The 17214-nt window shown below is 36.2% G+C and overlaps 1 protein-coding gene across 1 annotated transcript in view; it reads left to right on the top strand.

The window, feature by feature from the left end:
* The window catches only part of KIF26B (kinesin family member 26B), a 352803-nt gene that overhangs the window by 262399 nt on the left and 73190 nt on the right, over window positions 1–17214 (top strand). The window contains exons 6-9 of the mRNA XM_070950509.1: window positions 11112–11318; window positions 12417–12510; window positions 13074–13336; window positions 16611–16794. Coding sequence (XP_070806610.1) covers window positions 11112–11318; window positions 12417–12510; window positions 13074–13336; window positions 16611–16794 — 748 coding nt within the window. The remainder of the gene's footprint in view (window positions 1–11111; window positions 11319–12416; window positions 12511–13073; window positions 13337–16610; window positions 16795–17214) is intronic.

Raw genomic sequence — 17214 nt, 5'->3', positions numbered from 1 at the left:
AGAGGATAGATATCCATCTAGTGGGGATGCTTTTATTTTGATTACTGCACTGAGCAGGGATCTGGACTTTATGAGCGATATAATCCTTTTCAACTGTATGATTTTCTAAGTAGATTAAAGGAAGACTCAATTGAAAATTTTATTACTCTTTTGTGCAAAGAGAATTACTGAAGAGCTAAGTATACAGGATACTGAAATTTCAAAACATTACAAGACTCTTGTTTCATACTATTCTGTTGTTAGAAATAGTATTGCATACATACTTTTTAAAATGGCTAGGTGATCATCCACTGAAATGGATGCATATGGGATGGGAAATACGGGCAGAGCTCAACCATTATGAATAAAGATGGTCAAGATAGAGAAATAATTTGTGAGCAAAAAATTCAGCCATCTGGTTCAATACCATTAAATCCAAAAATGGTCTAGACTCTAGAAAATTTTCACAGCGTACTACACAATCTCTTTCTACAACAGAATGAGAAACAAATTCCCTACTACCACCACTGCCCCAGCACATTTATATGTCAGGGATTAAAATGTTCCATGCTGTCTTAAACTTTTTTTTTTTACTTTCTGTTGAGACTTAATAGCCAGTTTGTGTTCAAAAAAAAAAAAAAGAATTGGCTTCTGTCCTTCTGTTTGCTTTTAAAAAGCATTTAATGTAGGTTTCCAGGGTACAGGAGGATCTTTCAGTTGTATGCCTGGGCATTAAAACAAACAAAAAGTTTGCTATTTCTTTGGCTTAAAATTGTTTGCTCAATTGAGTTGTTAATCTGTGGTTTTGAATTACCAGTATAAATGAAATTTGCAAACTGATTCAGCTCATGCTGCTAGGCTACATAGAGTTACAAAAGGCAATTATTTTAAAGCACACCTGGAAATCAAAATAACTGCCCAGGTTTTAAAAAAAAAGCAGTTGAAAAACAAGGTGCCATGATGGCTAACTTCTTTTTAACAAAGCTTTGATAATTGCCATCACATGCACTCTCCATCCAATCTTATTTTGTGTTTCAGTCCTGAAGAAAAGCTAATTACGAAAGACACAAGAACTCATTTGCAGGATTCCACAAAGTTAGATTTAAAGTCTTTGTGGATAGCAGCTGCGGGGCATCAATCTGGATTCATGATAAATGCTTCTGACATTTTCCACAGTCAGAACTAATATGGAAGGCCTTTGTATTTATTCTCATATGTCAGGGTCTGCATTATTGATCAGGTGCCATTCATTAAAGGTTGCTACATGCTAGGAAAAAAAACTATACAGACCCTGAGATACACTCTATAGAATGAATTTAGAAGGTTTTCATTAATTTGGCATTAAAGTTGCATTACAAAAACTTGAAGCTGTGTTGCCAGATCTTATCAAATATATATCAAAATATTTTTTGAAACAATATTTGTTGTCAGTTCTTATCAAAATATTTTTTTAAAATAATAATAAATTTTCTTGGGTTAGAAATAATGTACGCAATGAATGCCAATAGGCATGCTCTAACAAATAATTGCCCATTTCATTCATAATAAAAAATGTAATATAGTAATCTCCTTTGTCTTATTTGCAACACGGCTACATGAATAAGCCTATGAAGTGCCAGGGGCTGAGCTTAATTCAAAAAAGATCTTATCTTTTTATATTATCAGAAGTGGTAGTAAACAATTCTGGAGGTGGTTGGAGAGATTAAATATCTCGTTTAATTCCATCAGAGCACTAGACTGCTTCAGTATTCAGTATTAAAGATCAATATTTGTGTTTGACTATAGCCTCATTTAAGAATATTGTTGGAATCATACAACAGAATTACCTTGCTGTAGTTAAATTTTCTTTTCTTTAACCTGATAATCCTACATTCCTGAAATTAAAAGGATAAAATTAAAAACTGTATAGGGAAGATCCTATTGGCCTAACAGTTATTCTGTTAATTTTTTTTTTTTTTAGAATAAAGCCTAGCTATTGTGTTTACTAATTGCAGGGTTTGTAAAATGATGGTTATTGAAGATATAATATTATTGTATGTTACAGATAAAGTCAAAGGTTCTATAAAGTTTTAAATTGTGCTGTTCCTCCTTTGGAAACAGAAATTAGTGCCTGGTAAAGTTGGAAGTTTATAGTGTAAACCAAAAATCACTAGATAGTAATGTTTGTTTTGCAACTTGCAGATCCTAAGGCCTCTTAAACACTACAGAAGAACATATATGAGAATTTATCCCAGCTCACACAAGATGCCAACTAAGAGTGCCATTTTGTACCACCACTGCCCCATCATCTTAAACACAAAGCATCCATGAAAGGAAAGCAGATTGTGGCAAAGGAAGGTTAGAGCAAATTCAAAAGCTGTAGGACCAAACATGAGCTCAGCAGAATCATCTTTTCAAAGATCTTATAGAGAAAGGCTTTCTAGGCAGAAGGAATGTTTAATTTTCTGTCATCAGCTCACAATGCTGCTATAGAGTTGGGTAGCTGTGGAACCATTTAGTTCCATAAACTTTGGCAGTGTTGTTAAAGCTTCTTGGAGCTCTCGGGCAAATCACAGCGGCACGTGAAGTCTATGGAGCTGAATTGGATTTCTCAGTTCTCTCATTCTACGGACTTCCACAGTAATTTTTCCGATAGTTTTCCTTAATTATATTCTATTCAGTATACATCTCTGGAGCTAACATTTTTTAAAAGACAGCTGAGTATTTCATTATAATAGGATAAATGGTAGACCTCTAGTGATCTCTTTACAAGGGTTTCTAACTACCGTATATCCTCGAGTATAAGCCGACCCGAATATAAGCCAAGGCACCTAATTTTACCACAAAAAATTGGGAAAACTTATTGACTCGAGTATAAGCCTAGGGTGGGAAATACAGCAGCTACTGGTAAATTTCAAAATAAAAATAGATACCAATAAAATTACTTTAATTGAGGCATCAGTAGGCTAAATGTTTTTGAACATTTATTTCAAAGAAAAACAGTAAACTAGCCCTGTAAGTGCATAGTGTAAACTACACTATAACTAAATTACACAAGAGAAAGTAGTATATATACCAAAAATAATTCAATAACAATTTAATCTGATACATTAGGTTAAGTGATACAGGGCTTGATCTAATTTCAGGCAAGTTCAAGCCTCTGTTAAGAGATACCTGCATTCTCTCTCTCTCTCTCTCCCCCTTCCTTTTTCTTTTTTTTTCCTCTTTCTTTCTTTCTTTCTTTCTTTCTTTCTTTCTTTCTTTCTTTCTTTCTTTCTTTCTTTCTTCTCTCTCTCTCTCTCTCTCTCTCTCTCTCTCTCTCTCTCTCTCTCTCTCTCTCTCTCTCTCTCTTTCTTTCTCCCTCCCTTTCTCCCTTTCTGTGAAGAACCCCAGAAGGTCTTTGGTAGGAGGAAGAGAAGCCAGATCTTTTGAAACGTTTTGTAGCTTACCCTGAGCAAGGATAGCTAGTGCAGGCACTTACAATAAGCTCTCAATTCAAGCTCAGTGCACGTAGGGATCCCCAAACAGTGAGGATGAAATGTGAGTAAAAGGGTTTACCCTTCCCTCCCTCCCCACCGTCTCTTTCTTTCTTTCTTTCTTTCTTCCTCCCTCCCTCCATCCCTTTCTCCTTCTCATCTGGCATTCTTAGAGCTCCATATTGATTAGCTTAGCCTGAACAAGGATAGCTAGCAGCCAGCCTATTACAATAAGCTCTCAACTCAAGCTCAGTGCACCTGGGGATCTCCCCAAACAGTGAGGATTTCTTTGTTTCTTTCTCCCTTGAAGCCCACCCCACCTCTGCAGCCCGTTTTTGTTTCCAGGGGGCTGCAGGGAGTCTTGCTAGGCACCCCCCCACACACACCCCATTTTGGCCTTAGCAAGCCTCCCTGCAGCCCCTGGAAGCCAAAACAGGTTGCAGGAAAAAAGGCATTTTTCCTCCCTCGAGTATAAGCCGAAGGGGGCTTTTTTCAGCATAAAAAATGTGCTGAAAAACTCGGTTTATACTCGAGTATATACGGTAAGTCTATAAAGGAAAAGCAACAATTTAAAAGTTATTTTTATTTTAAAATTGTTGTTTTAATTAAGAAGGTTCAGGGGAAAAACAGTTATTTTTGTGACACAAGTAATCTCACCTGTATTGAAAACAGTTCCCACTATGGGTACATGATAAATAGTAATGGGGTTCTACTTAAACATGATCCAGGAAGCCTGAAGTTCAAAGAAGAGATCAGTTAATTTACATAATGCTTTTCAGTTAAGAATTGATGGGTTGCTGGTGGTGATGATACCCTATATTTAAATGATTTCCATGATTTATTGCAACAGGTTCCAGTTTTGGGTTTTGAGTACTCCAGGAAATGGATTCTCAAATAGCAGTTTATAAAAGATCTCCATCTAGTCTCCATCTGTAAAATCACAATTATGTAAACCCAGGATAGATACTTCACTAATTTTAAGATGGGGCATCTCTTATAATCCATTTTATTTCACTGTTTTCCTTCATTGATAATGAAGATTATTTTACTTTAAGGACAGAAGAAGACTGATAATATATAAGTGATGCCATTCAGATTTACCAATAAAAGTTAGGCATTGCAGGAGTGGTTTATGATTTTGGTGCTGGAACACCAAAGCTAATGAGGTTGGTCTTCATATCTTGGGATGTCTATGATCATGAAAATCCTTTCTTGCACTTTTTTTTTTTACCATAAAGCTCTATGGTGCTTATGAGGTAAACACTCCCAAAGAAAAAAATGTTGTAAAATATGTGACTGTGTCTAAAATGTGAGTAGAACTGGATTATTCTGATCATTTGAGTTCATGCCAGACGATAGCTACACAAACATGGTGCTAATTAAATGATGGTTGTGCTTTTAACCCATGTATATCTCCTAGAGTCACTTTTGGAAGATGGGTCGGCTTACCAAATGGTTTAAATACTTTAATAAATTGTTGAAATAAAATGAATTAGAAAAACCCCTATATTAACTATGTGCATTGGGCAGTTGTTGCCTATTCTACAACAATATCCCCCAGAGATAGGAAGAATTCAAGACCTCTGTGCCTTCCGCCGTGCCCTGAAGACCTTCCTTTTTTAGCAAGCCGGGCTAGCTTAACACTTTTTAAATGTTTTTAACATGTTTTGTTATTGTTTTTTAACTTTGGGGCCAAACTTATATATATCTTTTTAAATTGTTTTTAATGTTTGTATCTATGTTTTTTACTTTGACTGTACACCGCCCTGAGTCCTTCGGGAGAAGGGCGGTCTATAAATTTGATGATGATGATGATGATGATGATGATGATGGTGATTTTGTGTTCCAGGACAGACTTAGTAGGGCTAAATTGATATTTACTACATTTAAAAAAGGAATTTATTATCTGTCTTTTTTGTGATGCAATGATTTTGATACCTATCCATGTTTCCTGTACATAGAGTTAGATAGCTTACTGTGAAAACCTAAGGAAGATAATGGCTACATTTCTTATTTTTGTTGCACTGCTGTAAACAAAAAATCAGTGAGTATTGGCTCTACTGTTCTATTCCATTCCTACTTTTGGAAAGTGAAATAGATTGTTTTTGTCTCCCCTTCCTCCCTCTCCAAGCAAAACACTACCTTTTTTTATGGCATCAGAGAAGCTGTCAAAGCCTGAAAAAAATGGTGGGAGTTTATAAGGGACCATAAAGAAAGGAAGAAAAAGGTAAAAAATGTGTCATCCCAGTTCAGTCAGCAGAAAAAATTCCCTGGACCCTTTTGATTGAGACTTGCTGGTAGGCTTTTGGAATTCACTATTCCCTAGTTAATTATGTCTATGGGGATTCTCAGTCATCTAAGTCATGGTTGTCTCGAAGGTGCTTTTTCAAGAGGCAACCAGACTTCCTAGGGGAAAAAAGTCCAGTTGCCTCTTGAAAAAGAACCTTTGGGACCTAGTTAATTATGTGATCATTAGTTAGTGATAGCCTTCTATGTAGATCAGGCAGAAAATATGACCAGATGAATTGATTCTACTTTATTGTAAAGCTAATCTGAAAGCAAAGTTTTCCTGCCATCTCTTTTACAGCCTGAGAAATTAGGGAGAGTTCCTTCTGAGCTACTTGCCTCATCCAACTTCATTCCAATATCCAGATGTGGGTTATGCTGTCTCTTATTTGATCATTCTCTAGGCAGTGTTTCTTAGCCTGTCTCCCAAGATCTTTCCCACATATTGTTACATTTAGTTTCAGTCAATTTAGATGGCTGTATACCTCACAAATGTGACTCTAGGCAGCTAACTAAATTTAAAAACCATACTCCCAATGATATAAGAAATAAACTAGCATACTATGGCATCCGAGAAAACCAACAACTAATCACTGGGTTCCTCTAACTATCTGACTTGAATGCCTGGGGGGGAAAAACAGGTCATACCAGCTTTCTGAGAAGCCAAGACAGTCAGGAGTAACCTACCTGTCAGTCGTATGGTGTTCCAGAGGGCAGGCATTGTGAGAGAAAAGACATACTTTCTGGTCCCATAAGATGGCATTTTTTAATCAGTGGGCCTGGAGCATGCTCCTCCTGGCAGATCTGATGGGATAAAAGTGATCCCTCATGTAACCCAGCCCCATGTCATGAAGGGCATAACAATAACCTGAACCTTGAATTGCACCTGGAATATTTTCAAGACATGCAAAAAAAAAAAAAAAAAAAAAAAAATCAGCAGCAGCAATTGTTTCTCCTTTTGTATAAAAAGCAAAACAAAATTGAAACAACAGTCTGTCAACACATCCTGTGTCTGTACTTATTTAATAGTCATTGCCCGGGGCCAAGAAGCTGCTCACTTTGAAGCCACTCATGAAAGTTCACTTGACCTAATGAAGACATGTTGAATTATTTTTTTAAAAAAGGATTTATATCAGATTCAACTCCTGCAATACTAAAATACCTTAGATCAGGGGTGGGCAATTATGGCCCCTTTACGACTTGTGGACTTCATTTCCCAGAATTCCTGTGCCAGCGTGGTTGGCTCAGGAATTCTGGGAAATGAAGTCTACAAGTCGTAAAGGGGCCATAATTGCCCATCCCTGCCCTAGATAATGGAAGAATTACAACACCGAACAATTGATTCTTCTCACTACCCTAGGCGTGTTGGTTTAAATCTGGATAACTGCCAATCTTACTGTGAATTTACTTGGTTTCAGACTCATGATAAAAGAAATATAATTCCTTTTTGGTTTCTTATTTGCTGCTGCTAGATAAAAAAAAAACTTATCTTGTGAGAAAATGGCTATAAGTCACAAGATGATACACATTTTATTATACTGTTCATTCTGCAACTGCTTACAGTAAGAAATGATGTGATTCCTTCCATTATTTCAAGCAGTGGCAATGAAGAATTACAAAGCCTACTCTTGATTAACCTCAAATAAGTCTGTTCCTGTAGTCAGCAATTGCCATTATGTTGATGGAGTGCTAATATAACTTGATAGTTCTGCTCTGCCTCTGTCTCCATGGACAGTGCCACTCTAACCAAACCCCTGGCTGTAAAAAATAAGTCCAATAAAAGGTGCCAGAATGACTGATGGGATTAGTGACTCATAAAAGACACCCTGCCCAAAGAGAAAGTTCCAGCTTTATGTGTTACACAAAGAGCTAAATAATTCAAACATGAAACCTTACAGTTTGGGTTTAGGTAGAGCTGCTTATACTACTGATAAAGGTCTTTGAGTAACCCACCACATCCCTTCATTATTAATTAGTAGTGGTGAAAGAAAATTTCTTTCAGTTCCAACTTTGATAAATATTTCTCCTGGAACACAGTTATTCTTCAGGATTCGCGCTTTTCTAAATCCTGTACTGCAATTATTTGGGGGGTGGGAGAGGAGACAGAAATCTGTACTAGGAAAATTTTACACAAAGCGCACAAAAATCTGAACAGATTTTGGTATAGACTTTTGTTTTCATCTTTATGAAAGCAGGGTGAAGCAAAGATGGTGAAAATGGGACATGCAGAAAAACCAAATATAATTCGTACAGTTCTTTCTATTAGAGACATTTATTTCTTCTTCCTAAGATCTTTTTCTGAAAAAAAAGCCCACCATCAAAGTGCCTCTGGCAACCAGCCAACACATTTATTATTTCGTGAGTTTTCATGGATCATGTAAAGTCCAAAGTCCTAAGAAATAGTTTCATATGTATATGCAGCTATTTGGAGCAAGAGGAAGAAAGCAAAGGGGGGCCTTGACAATAAGCATAATGATAATAAATTGGTTTCTATACTGAGACAATAGCTAGAGGATAAAGAAAAGAAAAGCCATTAGGAAACTTCAGGCAGAACTTCAGTATATAAGACTTCAGAATTACACTGTAGAAGCATATTCTACTTCGTCACAATTCTCAGGAGTAATTCAGAGAGTTAATAGCAAAAAGGATAAAATCCTTACAAGAAAAGACCTATGCAAGTTCCAGAGTCAGTAGAAAGTTTCCAACTGGTTATGGGGATTTGAAAAACTATTCCAAATGGTTGCTAGAGTATTTGGTGTTTTCCCCACCTTCCATTCAGTCATGTCCGATTCCTGGAGACTTCCTGGACAAGTCCCTGCAGTTTTTTTGGCAAAAATTTTCAGAAGTAGTTTCCCCCTTCCTAGGGCTGAGAGAAACTGACTGGCCCAAGGTTAGCCAGCTGGCCTCATGCCAAGATGAATTAGTACTTATCATTTCCAAATTTCTAGCTCAATCAAACTATTTGTTACCCGAATGCAAAATTTAAAAATAAATCTGAATCTCAGTGTTTTGTGTCAAGAAAAAAAAGTATTGAAAACTGGTTTCAGACAAAATACCAATTATGGGAAATTAAAACCACATTATATATTCTCCAATATTTATTTCAGTAGGGCAGAGATTATTTTAATAATGCAGCCATATAATGTCTACTTAGTTTCTTAAGACTTGCTAGGAAGAAGAGATGTATAAAATTACATTTTAGAATTTTGATTGATTATAATAATATTCTCTGTTCATTGGGATTTTATTCTTTGCTACTTTTTATTTGTGGCACTTGGTAATTGCAGCCGATTAAGAATTACATTATGAATGGAATAACATAATTCTTTGCTAGCCATTAAATTTTATCACAAATTTAGCCAGTTTGATTCCGTGATTAAGGCATCAGGCACGAAACCAGGAGACAGTGAATTCTAGTCTATTCTAGTAGGAATAAAGCCAGCTGACTATGACAATAGGGTAGTCACTTTCTCTCAGCCCCAGGAAAGCGGAAATGGTGAAGCACTTCTGAAAAACCTAGCCAAGAAAGCTGCAAAAACTTATTCAGGCAGTCTTTAAGAATCAGACATGATTGAATGAAGGGGTAGGGGGGAATACACAAGAGCAACAGAAAATAAAGACTGTTTCTGAGACAGAAAAGTGGCCCTATCCAATCTGGAATACCTAAACAAGTAGGTATTGTTAGGTAAATGGATAGGTATTTTTTGTTAAAAGAAATGATTGAAACGTTCTCTCAATCAGCGGTCCCCAACCTTTCTGACACCAGGGACCAGTTTCAGAAGAAAAAATTGTCTTTCACTGACTGGGGTGGGGGGGAGGGGAGAGAGAGAGAGGTTTCGCATGAACCTAGGTCCCACGCATGCATAGATAAAACTTTGCTCTCTCACCCACTGTTTGCATGGCCTGGTTCTTAATAGGCCACAAATCAGTACCCCTAAATAGAATGGGCTTTTTTCTTTCTTTTTTAATTTATTGTTTTCTCAGAGAAAATAAAATACAAAACAGTAAAACAAAACAAGCAAAATAAAGCAATATAGAAACATACATTCAACCCTAGCAACAACAAAAAAGAAAAAAATAGTGTACAAAAAAGGAGAAAAAGAGAAATCCATACACACACACACACACACACAGACACACACACACACACACACGCATTAATGATTGTGAAACCTATCAGACCCTGAGCACAGGATTTTTACAATATACTTTGTATATATTCATAATAAGGTCTTTCAGTTTGACCTCTTTTTATTCTTGTATCTGAATTGTTTAAGAAATACTGACTGTATTCACATGGAGCAGTAATAACATTCATTTAAGGTTATATTCACAGGATGAAATAGAAACCAGCATGAAGTTTATATATCCCCTTCCTCCCTTTCTCTCTCTTGTTTCCTCTTCTCAGTAACTGGCAGGAGGAATACACAAGGCTTTAGTCCCCCTGTATCATATTCCTGCCATGTTGTTTAAGAATTATGGTTTCAAATAAATACCAGTCAATTGCTAAACAAACAATACAGAATTTAAAATTTAAAACAAAAATAAGCCAGTTGCCTTTAGTTTAAAACATCATTCTAGATTTGATGAAAATAAAAAATAAAGTGCTAAGGTAAAATTAGTATGCTTTGACATCTGCCTGTTTGGGAGAAGATGAGCATGTTAACTGCTGGAGCAGTCTCAAGTATCAGCACCTTACTATAAATTATAATTATTGACATCTGTGAACCATGCTATCCAGTTATATAATAATTTTGAGAGCAAAAGACTAGTCTAAAAAAAGAGAAGTGGGAAAAGACATTGTTTAATTTACCAAACTAAATAGTGTGTAATTATTAGGGCACTTCAGTCTCACATTTTGAAGACATATTTCTTCTATAAAGTCTTACCTGATCCGTTACTTTAGCATTTGTAGCCATAAATTGTGCAGTAATTTAAATCATATGTACATATGACTTACTGTGGTACAGAAATTTGAGAACCTTTTAAATATTATTAAAATTGAAGACTTTTTCATTCTGCTGTTGATGGCAGTGCACATTCAGATTATTAAAAAATGCCATTCCATTTCTAGCTGTTATTGTTCTTGCTTTGTTAATTTCATGTTAATTTAGAAGTATAGCAGCACTGACATTATCTTCTTTTAGTTTGGCCCATGAAAAGTAGTTTGCCTATACACACATGTCACAAGAAAGGTGATAATCTTAAAATGGAACCTTATCTCACTTGCTTAAAAGGTTCAGGTCATTAATTCTGATATGCCAGATTTATACAGAAAGCAGAATATTGAATTGGAATTGCCAGAATATTCATTTTAAATACCCATGAGTTTGTCATTATTTTCAAAGCATTTAATGAAATATGTTATTATTGTTATGTTTTTGCTAACAGGTGAAAGTCATGCTGCGCATTTGTTCTACTCTGGCCAAAGACTCTTCAGAATCCAGTTCCTTCTTAAAGGTTGATCCCCGCAAGAAACAAATTACTTTATATGACCCCTTGTCTTCTGGAGGCCAGAATGCTTTCCAGAAAAGGAGCACTCAAGTACCACCCAAGATGTTTGTATTTGATGCAGTTTTCCCTCAAGATGCATCCCAGGTACACAGCGATTCTTAACAAGGCCTGAAGCATCATTCCATCATAATTTTCAAGGTTGACTGTTTAGAAGCATTGAATCAATGATGCATACAATTTTGTTCTAAATGCATACTGAAATTTGAACTGTAAACAGTTCAAAACGTGTAACTTGTTTTATTCCAAAATAAATGGAAATATATTAAAAATATCAGTGTAAGATGAAAACAGGATAGAATTGACAAATAGTGACAGTAGGTAGCCAATATTTTTGTGTTAGCTTGTAAATTCACTTCTCTTCATTTCTGCTTGTATTCTTGAATCTTCTGAGGTATCAGTGCCAATATTTCATTCCATTAACATCAGCACCACAGAACTCTTTCCACAAAACTCCTTCTGTTCTTCAGCAACTCATATTTTCTATTATCTGTCTCAGTAGTGGGTTCCACTTACCTTCGCTACCGGTTTGGAACTGAGCGTGTGTGCTCGCATGCGGTGCTTCTGTGCATGCGCAGAGCATCTGTGATGATGTCCGGTTGGGTGGGCGGAGCCTCCCACTGCCGCCACTACTGGTTTGCTCGAACCGGAGCAAATTGGTAGAAACCCACCACTGGTCTGTCTGCTGATTGCCACCATGCCTCATAGTGCCTGTTATCTTTAGGTTTCTGCAAAGAATTGCGTTCTACTATTATGATAATTTCCTACTCCTCCAAGCTACTTTGAGTAGGCATCTAGTCTGCCTCTTTTCCCCTTTTAATGTTACATAATCCTATTAGCTAAGTTAGACCAAGAACAGTTAGAGACTGGTCAGTTACAAAAAGTATCATGAATGAGAAGAGATTTGATCCCATATTTCCATGCTCCTAGTTCACTATTCTGAATATTGCACCAAACTCTCTCTGATGGGTGAGTGGAGTAGTGTATGGTCGAATGCCAATGTTAAGATCATAGGTATCCTTATTCTTGAGGAAGTAAAGCAAGTCAAGCAACCACTTTTTCATAATTGATTTATTAGCCTCCATGAACAAGGTATTGTGATCTCATCCAGTGGCTCTCCACTTGCTCCAAAAAGAGATATATTTGTGTTCAGAAAATTAAAAAAATATATCTCCTTTATGACAGGCTGAAGTATGTGCAGGAACTGTAGCTGAAGTGATCCAGTCTGTGGTGAATGGTGCAGATGGATGTGTATTTTGTTTTGGACATGCCAAACTCGGTTAGTATATTTTTTATTCAGATAATATTACACTGTATCATATATATTTTGCATGATATACTTATCTACCGATATTTCTTTACCTGTTGATATGTTTTCCTTCTAATTCTCTGAAATAGCAAATACAGATGTGTATATTTGCCCTCAGCATAGCTTTAGAGTAGATCATATTGCTTGGAAGAATTCTGAGTAGAGAAGAAACAGTTATATTTGTAATGTTTAGAATAAAAGAAGTAGTTATGCTTACATTCCCAGGATTACTAGCATTTTTGGACACTAATGTCTAGAAATATTTTGAGAAGTTGTTCCTTGATTCAAGGTCATGTTTACAGTTGGCTGGATGCTGTTGATAAACTATTACCGGTATCCATGAAAAGGAGTCACATTTTACAATTTTAACTGTGTTTTATTCCAAATAGTTATGTAATGGGGGTCTGGGCCATAAAAATAAACTTGATAAAAAATAAATTTGAATAACAGCATGCAATTTTGATCTTTTTTGTACATTTTCTTACGTATGTAAATGTATTTGGTGTTGTTTTAATCTCTTGTATTCCTAACAGGAAAATCGTATACCATGATTGGAAAAGATGATTCCATGCAAAACCTTGGCATAATCCCTTGCGCCATCTCCTGGCTTTTCAAGCTGATTCATGAAAGAAAAGAGAAAACAGGAGCACGTTTCTCAGTCCGAATCTCTGCAGTAGAAGTGTGGGGAAAAGAAGAACATCTGAGAGATTTGCTGTCAGAGGTAGCAACAGGTAGCTTACAAGATGGTCAGTCACCAGGTGTCTACCTTAGTGAGGACCCCATTTGTGGCATGCAGGTGAATATAAAACTCTTTTGTGTCACAATGTAACTCACGGTGCCCTGTTTTATAAGGTTGGTTTTGAATCATAATAAATATGAAAACATACATTTTTCTAGCTTGGAAGTGTTTACTTTTAGGTTTACCAGGAACTTTATGACCTGCAGCTGCAGGCTGTCCGCTCTCCTAGCCTAAACATTTGTGCCTTTGGCATAACTTGATGTTCAACAGGAACCTCTCTTTTCTGTAAAATGTTAAAGGATTCAGATCAAACTAAACTTTCGTTCCTCCTAGAATAATTTCACAATATATTATAGCACATTAAAATATTCACAATATTGCACAAAAGCTGGAGGCCAATAATATGCCTGTGGATTGAGATACAGTTTGTGGAAATAGCACAATTTAGAGTAATAGGATTAGTATTGTTGTAGGACATACTAATAGCTACTTATTAATTATTGCTGTGTTATGAAAAGAAGCCAAGAATAACTCATATGTTCTTTGGACAGGAACCCCCAACTGATAGGTGTGGCGGAGGGAAATTAATTCCTGGTCAAATTGCATAAGTCTTGTTGCCAGAAAAAACCATACACTTCCTGTGTGAAAAACTATCTCCTGCTTTGGGCCTCTATTACGCTTTATAGTCTTAATAATTTAAATTAATGTGTGAGAAGAAACAAAGAAAGAGAAAAAAGCTAGAATTCATGATTTTAAGGAAAACTGAAATTGAGTGTAGAAGGATGAGTACTTTGGACTTCAAAAACTGATTGTTTTGTTTTGTTTTTAATTCAGAGGATTGCATACTAGAAAGCTAATGGGTAAAAAAGCTCAATGGTTCTTCACAAAGATAGTGAAAACACAACACAAAGAATTCTAATGAGAAAAATAAAGATAGAGAAACAAAAAAAGAACAAAATAGCAAGACCTAAAAGGGTACATAGGAGAAATAGAAAGAGGAATAGGTGACCAAGAAAAAAATATGTGGCAACAGTGATGAGATAACCATAAAAATAGTGTCAGGAAAACAACAGCTCAAAAGAAATCAGTTACTCAGGGAGGTGAAGGCCTGCCTTCAGTGCAAGAAGAATGAAATGAGCCTACTGTTGGATTGGATTCCTTGGCATAATCCCTTGGCATAATCCTGTATTAATTGGAGTTGGACATGATGACCTAAATAGCCTTACCCAACTCATATATACTTATATTTAACCGATATACTGATGAACCGGTAGTAAAAAAATGTTCAAAAGTTCCGATGATCAGCTGAGCGATGCACAATCATCAGAACTTTTTTTTTTTACTTTAAAGTATTAAAAAATGCTTTAAAAAGTAAAAAAAAAACCGTTCCAATGATCGCGTGTCGCTCAGCTGATCGTCAGAACCTTTTTAAAAACTTTTTTAAAGCATTTTTTACTACTGGTTCAGGCAAATAGATAGTAAAAATTGCTTTAAAAAAGTAAAAAAAAGGTTCCAACGATCCCGCAGCACAGCTCTGATCCTTGGAACCTCTTTTTACTTTTTTAAAGCATTTTTTGCTACCTATTCGCCTGAACCGATAGTAAAAAATGCTTTTAAAAAGATTTTAAAAAGGTTCCCAAGATCACGTGCCACAGTTGATCCCCCCCCCACTGTTCTACTTATCTTCCCAAGCCTCCTTTTGGTGTGTAGTATGCATATGAACAGTTATGAATCTGAAACGAAAATATAACCATTGATCAACTCAATATCATATGGATAAGGGTTTCTCCTCCTCCATATTAGATTATACAATACTATAACATAGTAGAACTGGTAATTTCTCTTGGAACATTCGGACATTCTCTGAGGAGTCCAATAAGTATGGAAAAGAAAATCGTGTTGTGAATCAGTCTGATTTTTAGATCATAGAGATTGCTTAATCCATCATTATTATACACAGTTTTTAAAGTAATTTAACCAAATAGTTACAGTAAATTGCCATCTGTTGCACATTTCCATAAGGATATTAGAAACTATTGGTAGCATTACTAATCAAATTAGTATTGTTTCAATTTATTTATTTATTTATTTATTTATTTATTTATTTATTTATTTATTTATTTATTTATAACTTTAATATAGCTGCCCATATTATGAAAACTGTTGGCAGTTTCCAATCAAGAATTTGACCTGATAAATTTCCAAGATGTTGGTTATATGAGCAAGCTTTGTTATAGATTAGAATATGCATAAATATCAATAAAATGTAATACATCATCAGCATATACTAACATTTCATTCAGTCAGTCAGTCATTAAAATTCTGCGCCACCCATTTCATTATTAAGTGATTCTGGGCAGCCTACAATGGATATAAAACAGTATAAAACTAGAAGAACTTTAAAACAATAAAAACCTTCAGTAGTAAGAATTAAAACATTAAAATTAACCCAAATAAGATAAAAGGGACCAGTACAAAAAACAGGGTGGAAGTGGTATTTTCTCCTAAACTATTAACCCCCTCCAAAGGGGGATACCCCAAGCCAGTTGATAGAGCTAGGTTTTCAGGCCCTTTCAGTGAATTATGGTGTAATTAGTCTTGCCATGTGATTAATATCTTAATTAGTTTGAACTAAAAAAGTAATAAAAAAATAGCGATCCTCCAAAGTAATTCATAGAACAAAGTAACTGAATATACAGTGCAGTGATTTGGATGTCAAAGGCCTGTGGATATGGGCATAACTAAGCATGGTGATAAATAGGAGCTGTAAAGAGCAAGGCTCAGTATCAGCCTAGACCAGGGGTGTCAAACTCAAGGCCCATGGGCCAGATCTGGCTCACGGGGTGCTTAGATCTGTTCCACGGGGCCACCCTGTAAACAGCAAAAGAGCAGCCTGCAGTGCCAGCTGTCAAAGTGTTGCAGGAGACTGTCACAACCGAAAATGGAGCTCGGGAGCCCATTTTCACTGGCAGGGCACTCCGGCCACCACAGGAACCCCCGACATGAGTGATGTTGAATTGGCCATGCCTACCTTGGCCACACCCACCCCATCCCCCTGAGGTGAAACACAACCCTGATGCGGCCCTCAATGAAATTGAGTTTGACACCCCTGGCCTAGATGAAGAAAGGAAGCATGGTAACCAGCATCGATGATGGTAGATTCAGCATCAAATTTTGTACTTTTCCCCTTTGAAAGCATTTCAGCTGTAGATATTCTGTAAAACAGCATGTTCCTTAATCAGAGCAAAATTGTATTTTGACTTTGTTAACTGAAAATTACTTATCAGTGTTGAATCTCAATAAGCTTTCTATGTCTCTGGGTACCTTGCAGCTTCAAAACCAAAGTGAACTCAGAGCTCCCACTGCAGAAAAAGCTGCTTTTTTTCTTGATGCAGCAATTGCCTCCCGTCGAAGCAGTCAGCAAGATTGTCAGGAGGAAGAGCAAAAAAATTCACATATGCTCTTCACTTTGCACATCTATCAGTATCGAATGGAGAAGAGTGGCAAAGGGGGAAGTAAGTCTCATTGTTTTCCCACCCACTCCTATGATTAACCATTATTATTCAGATGGCTTTGTATTCATCTGATTCATAAATATGCAACAAGTATATTATATCATGGAACATTTTTAATAGGACTGTGCATGGGATATGGTGATCAGACTTATTGTTGTTTTTGGCCTAGTACACATATTGATGCTGAGAATCTAAGGATGGTTCAGAATGAAACAGGAGACACTTAATTTTGTGATTACACTTCTAGAAATGATTGTGCCAGCCTCTTTTCAGTTCTTGTTGTGTGAAATACCTTAGGAACCTAAGTATGTTTAAGTACCAGAAACTTCCCTTTTTTCAGCCATTCAGACTTTGATGTAAACCATGTTTTTGCCTAGGAAATTAACTGGTTATTATGTATGCAAACATGTGGAAACAGTC

This window comes from Pituophis catenifer, unplaced genomic scaffold (genome assembly GCF_029215685.1).
Source record: "Pituophis catenifer annectens isolate HBS135680 unplaced genomic scaffold, rPitCat1.0.hap2 SCAF_1, whole genome shotgun sequence".
Classification (NCBI taxonomy): Eukaryota; Metazoa; Chordata; class Lepidosauria; order Squamata; family Colubridae; genus Pituophis; species Pituophis catenifer.
This window is presented reverse-complemented; position numbering and strand designations above follow the sequence as displayed.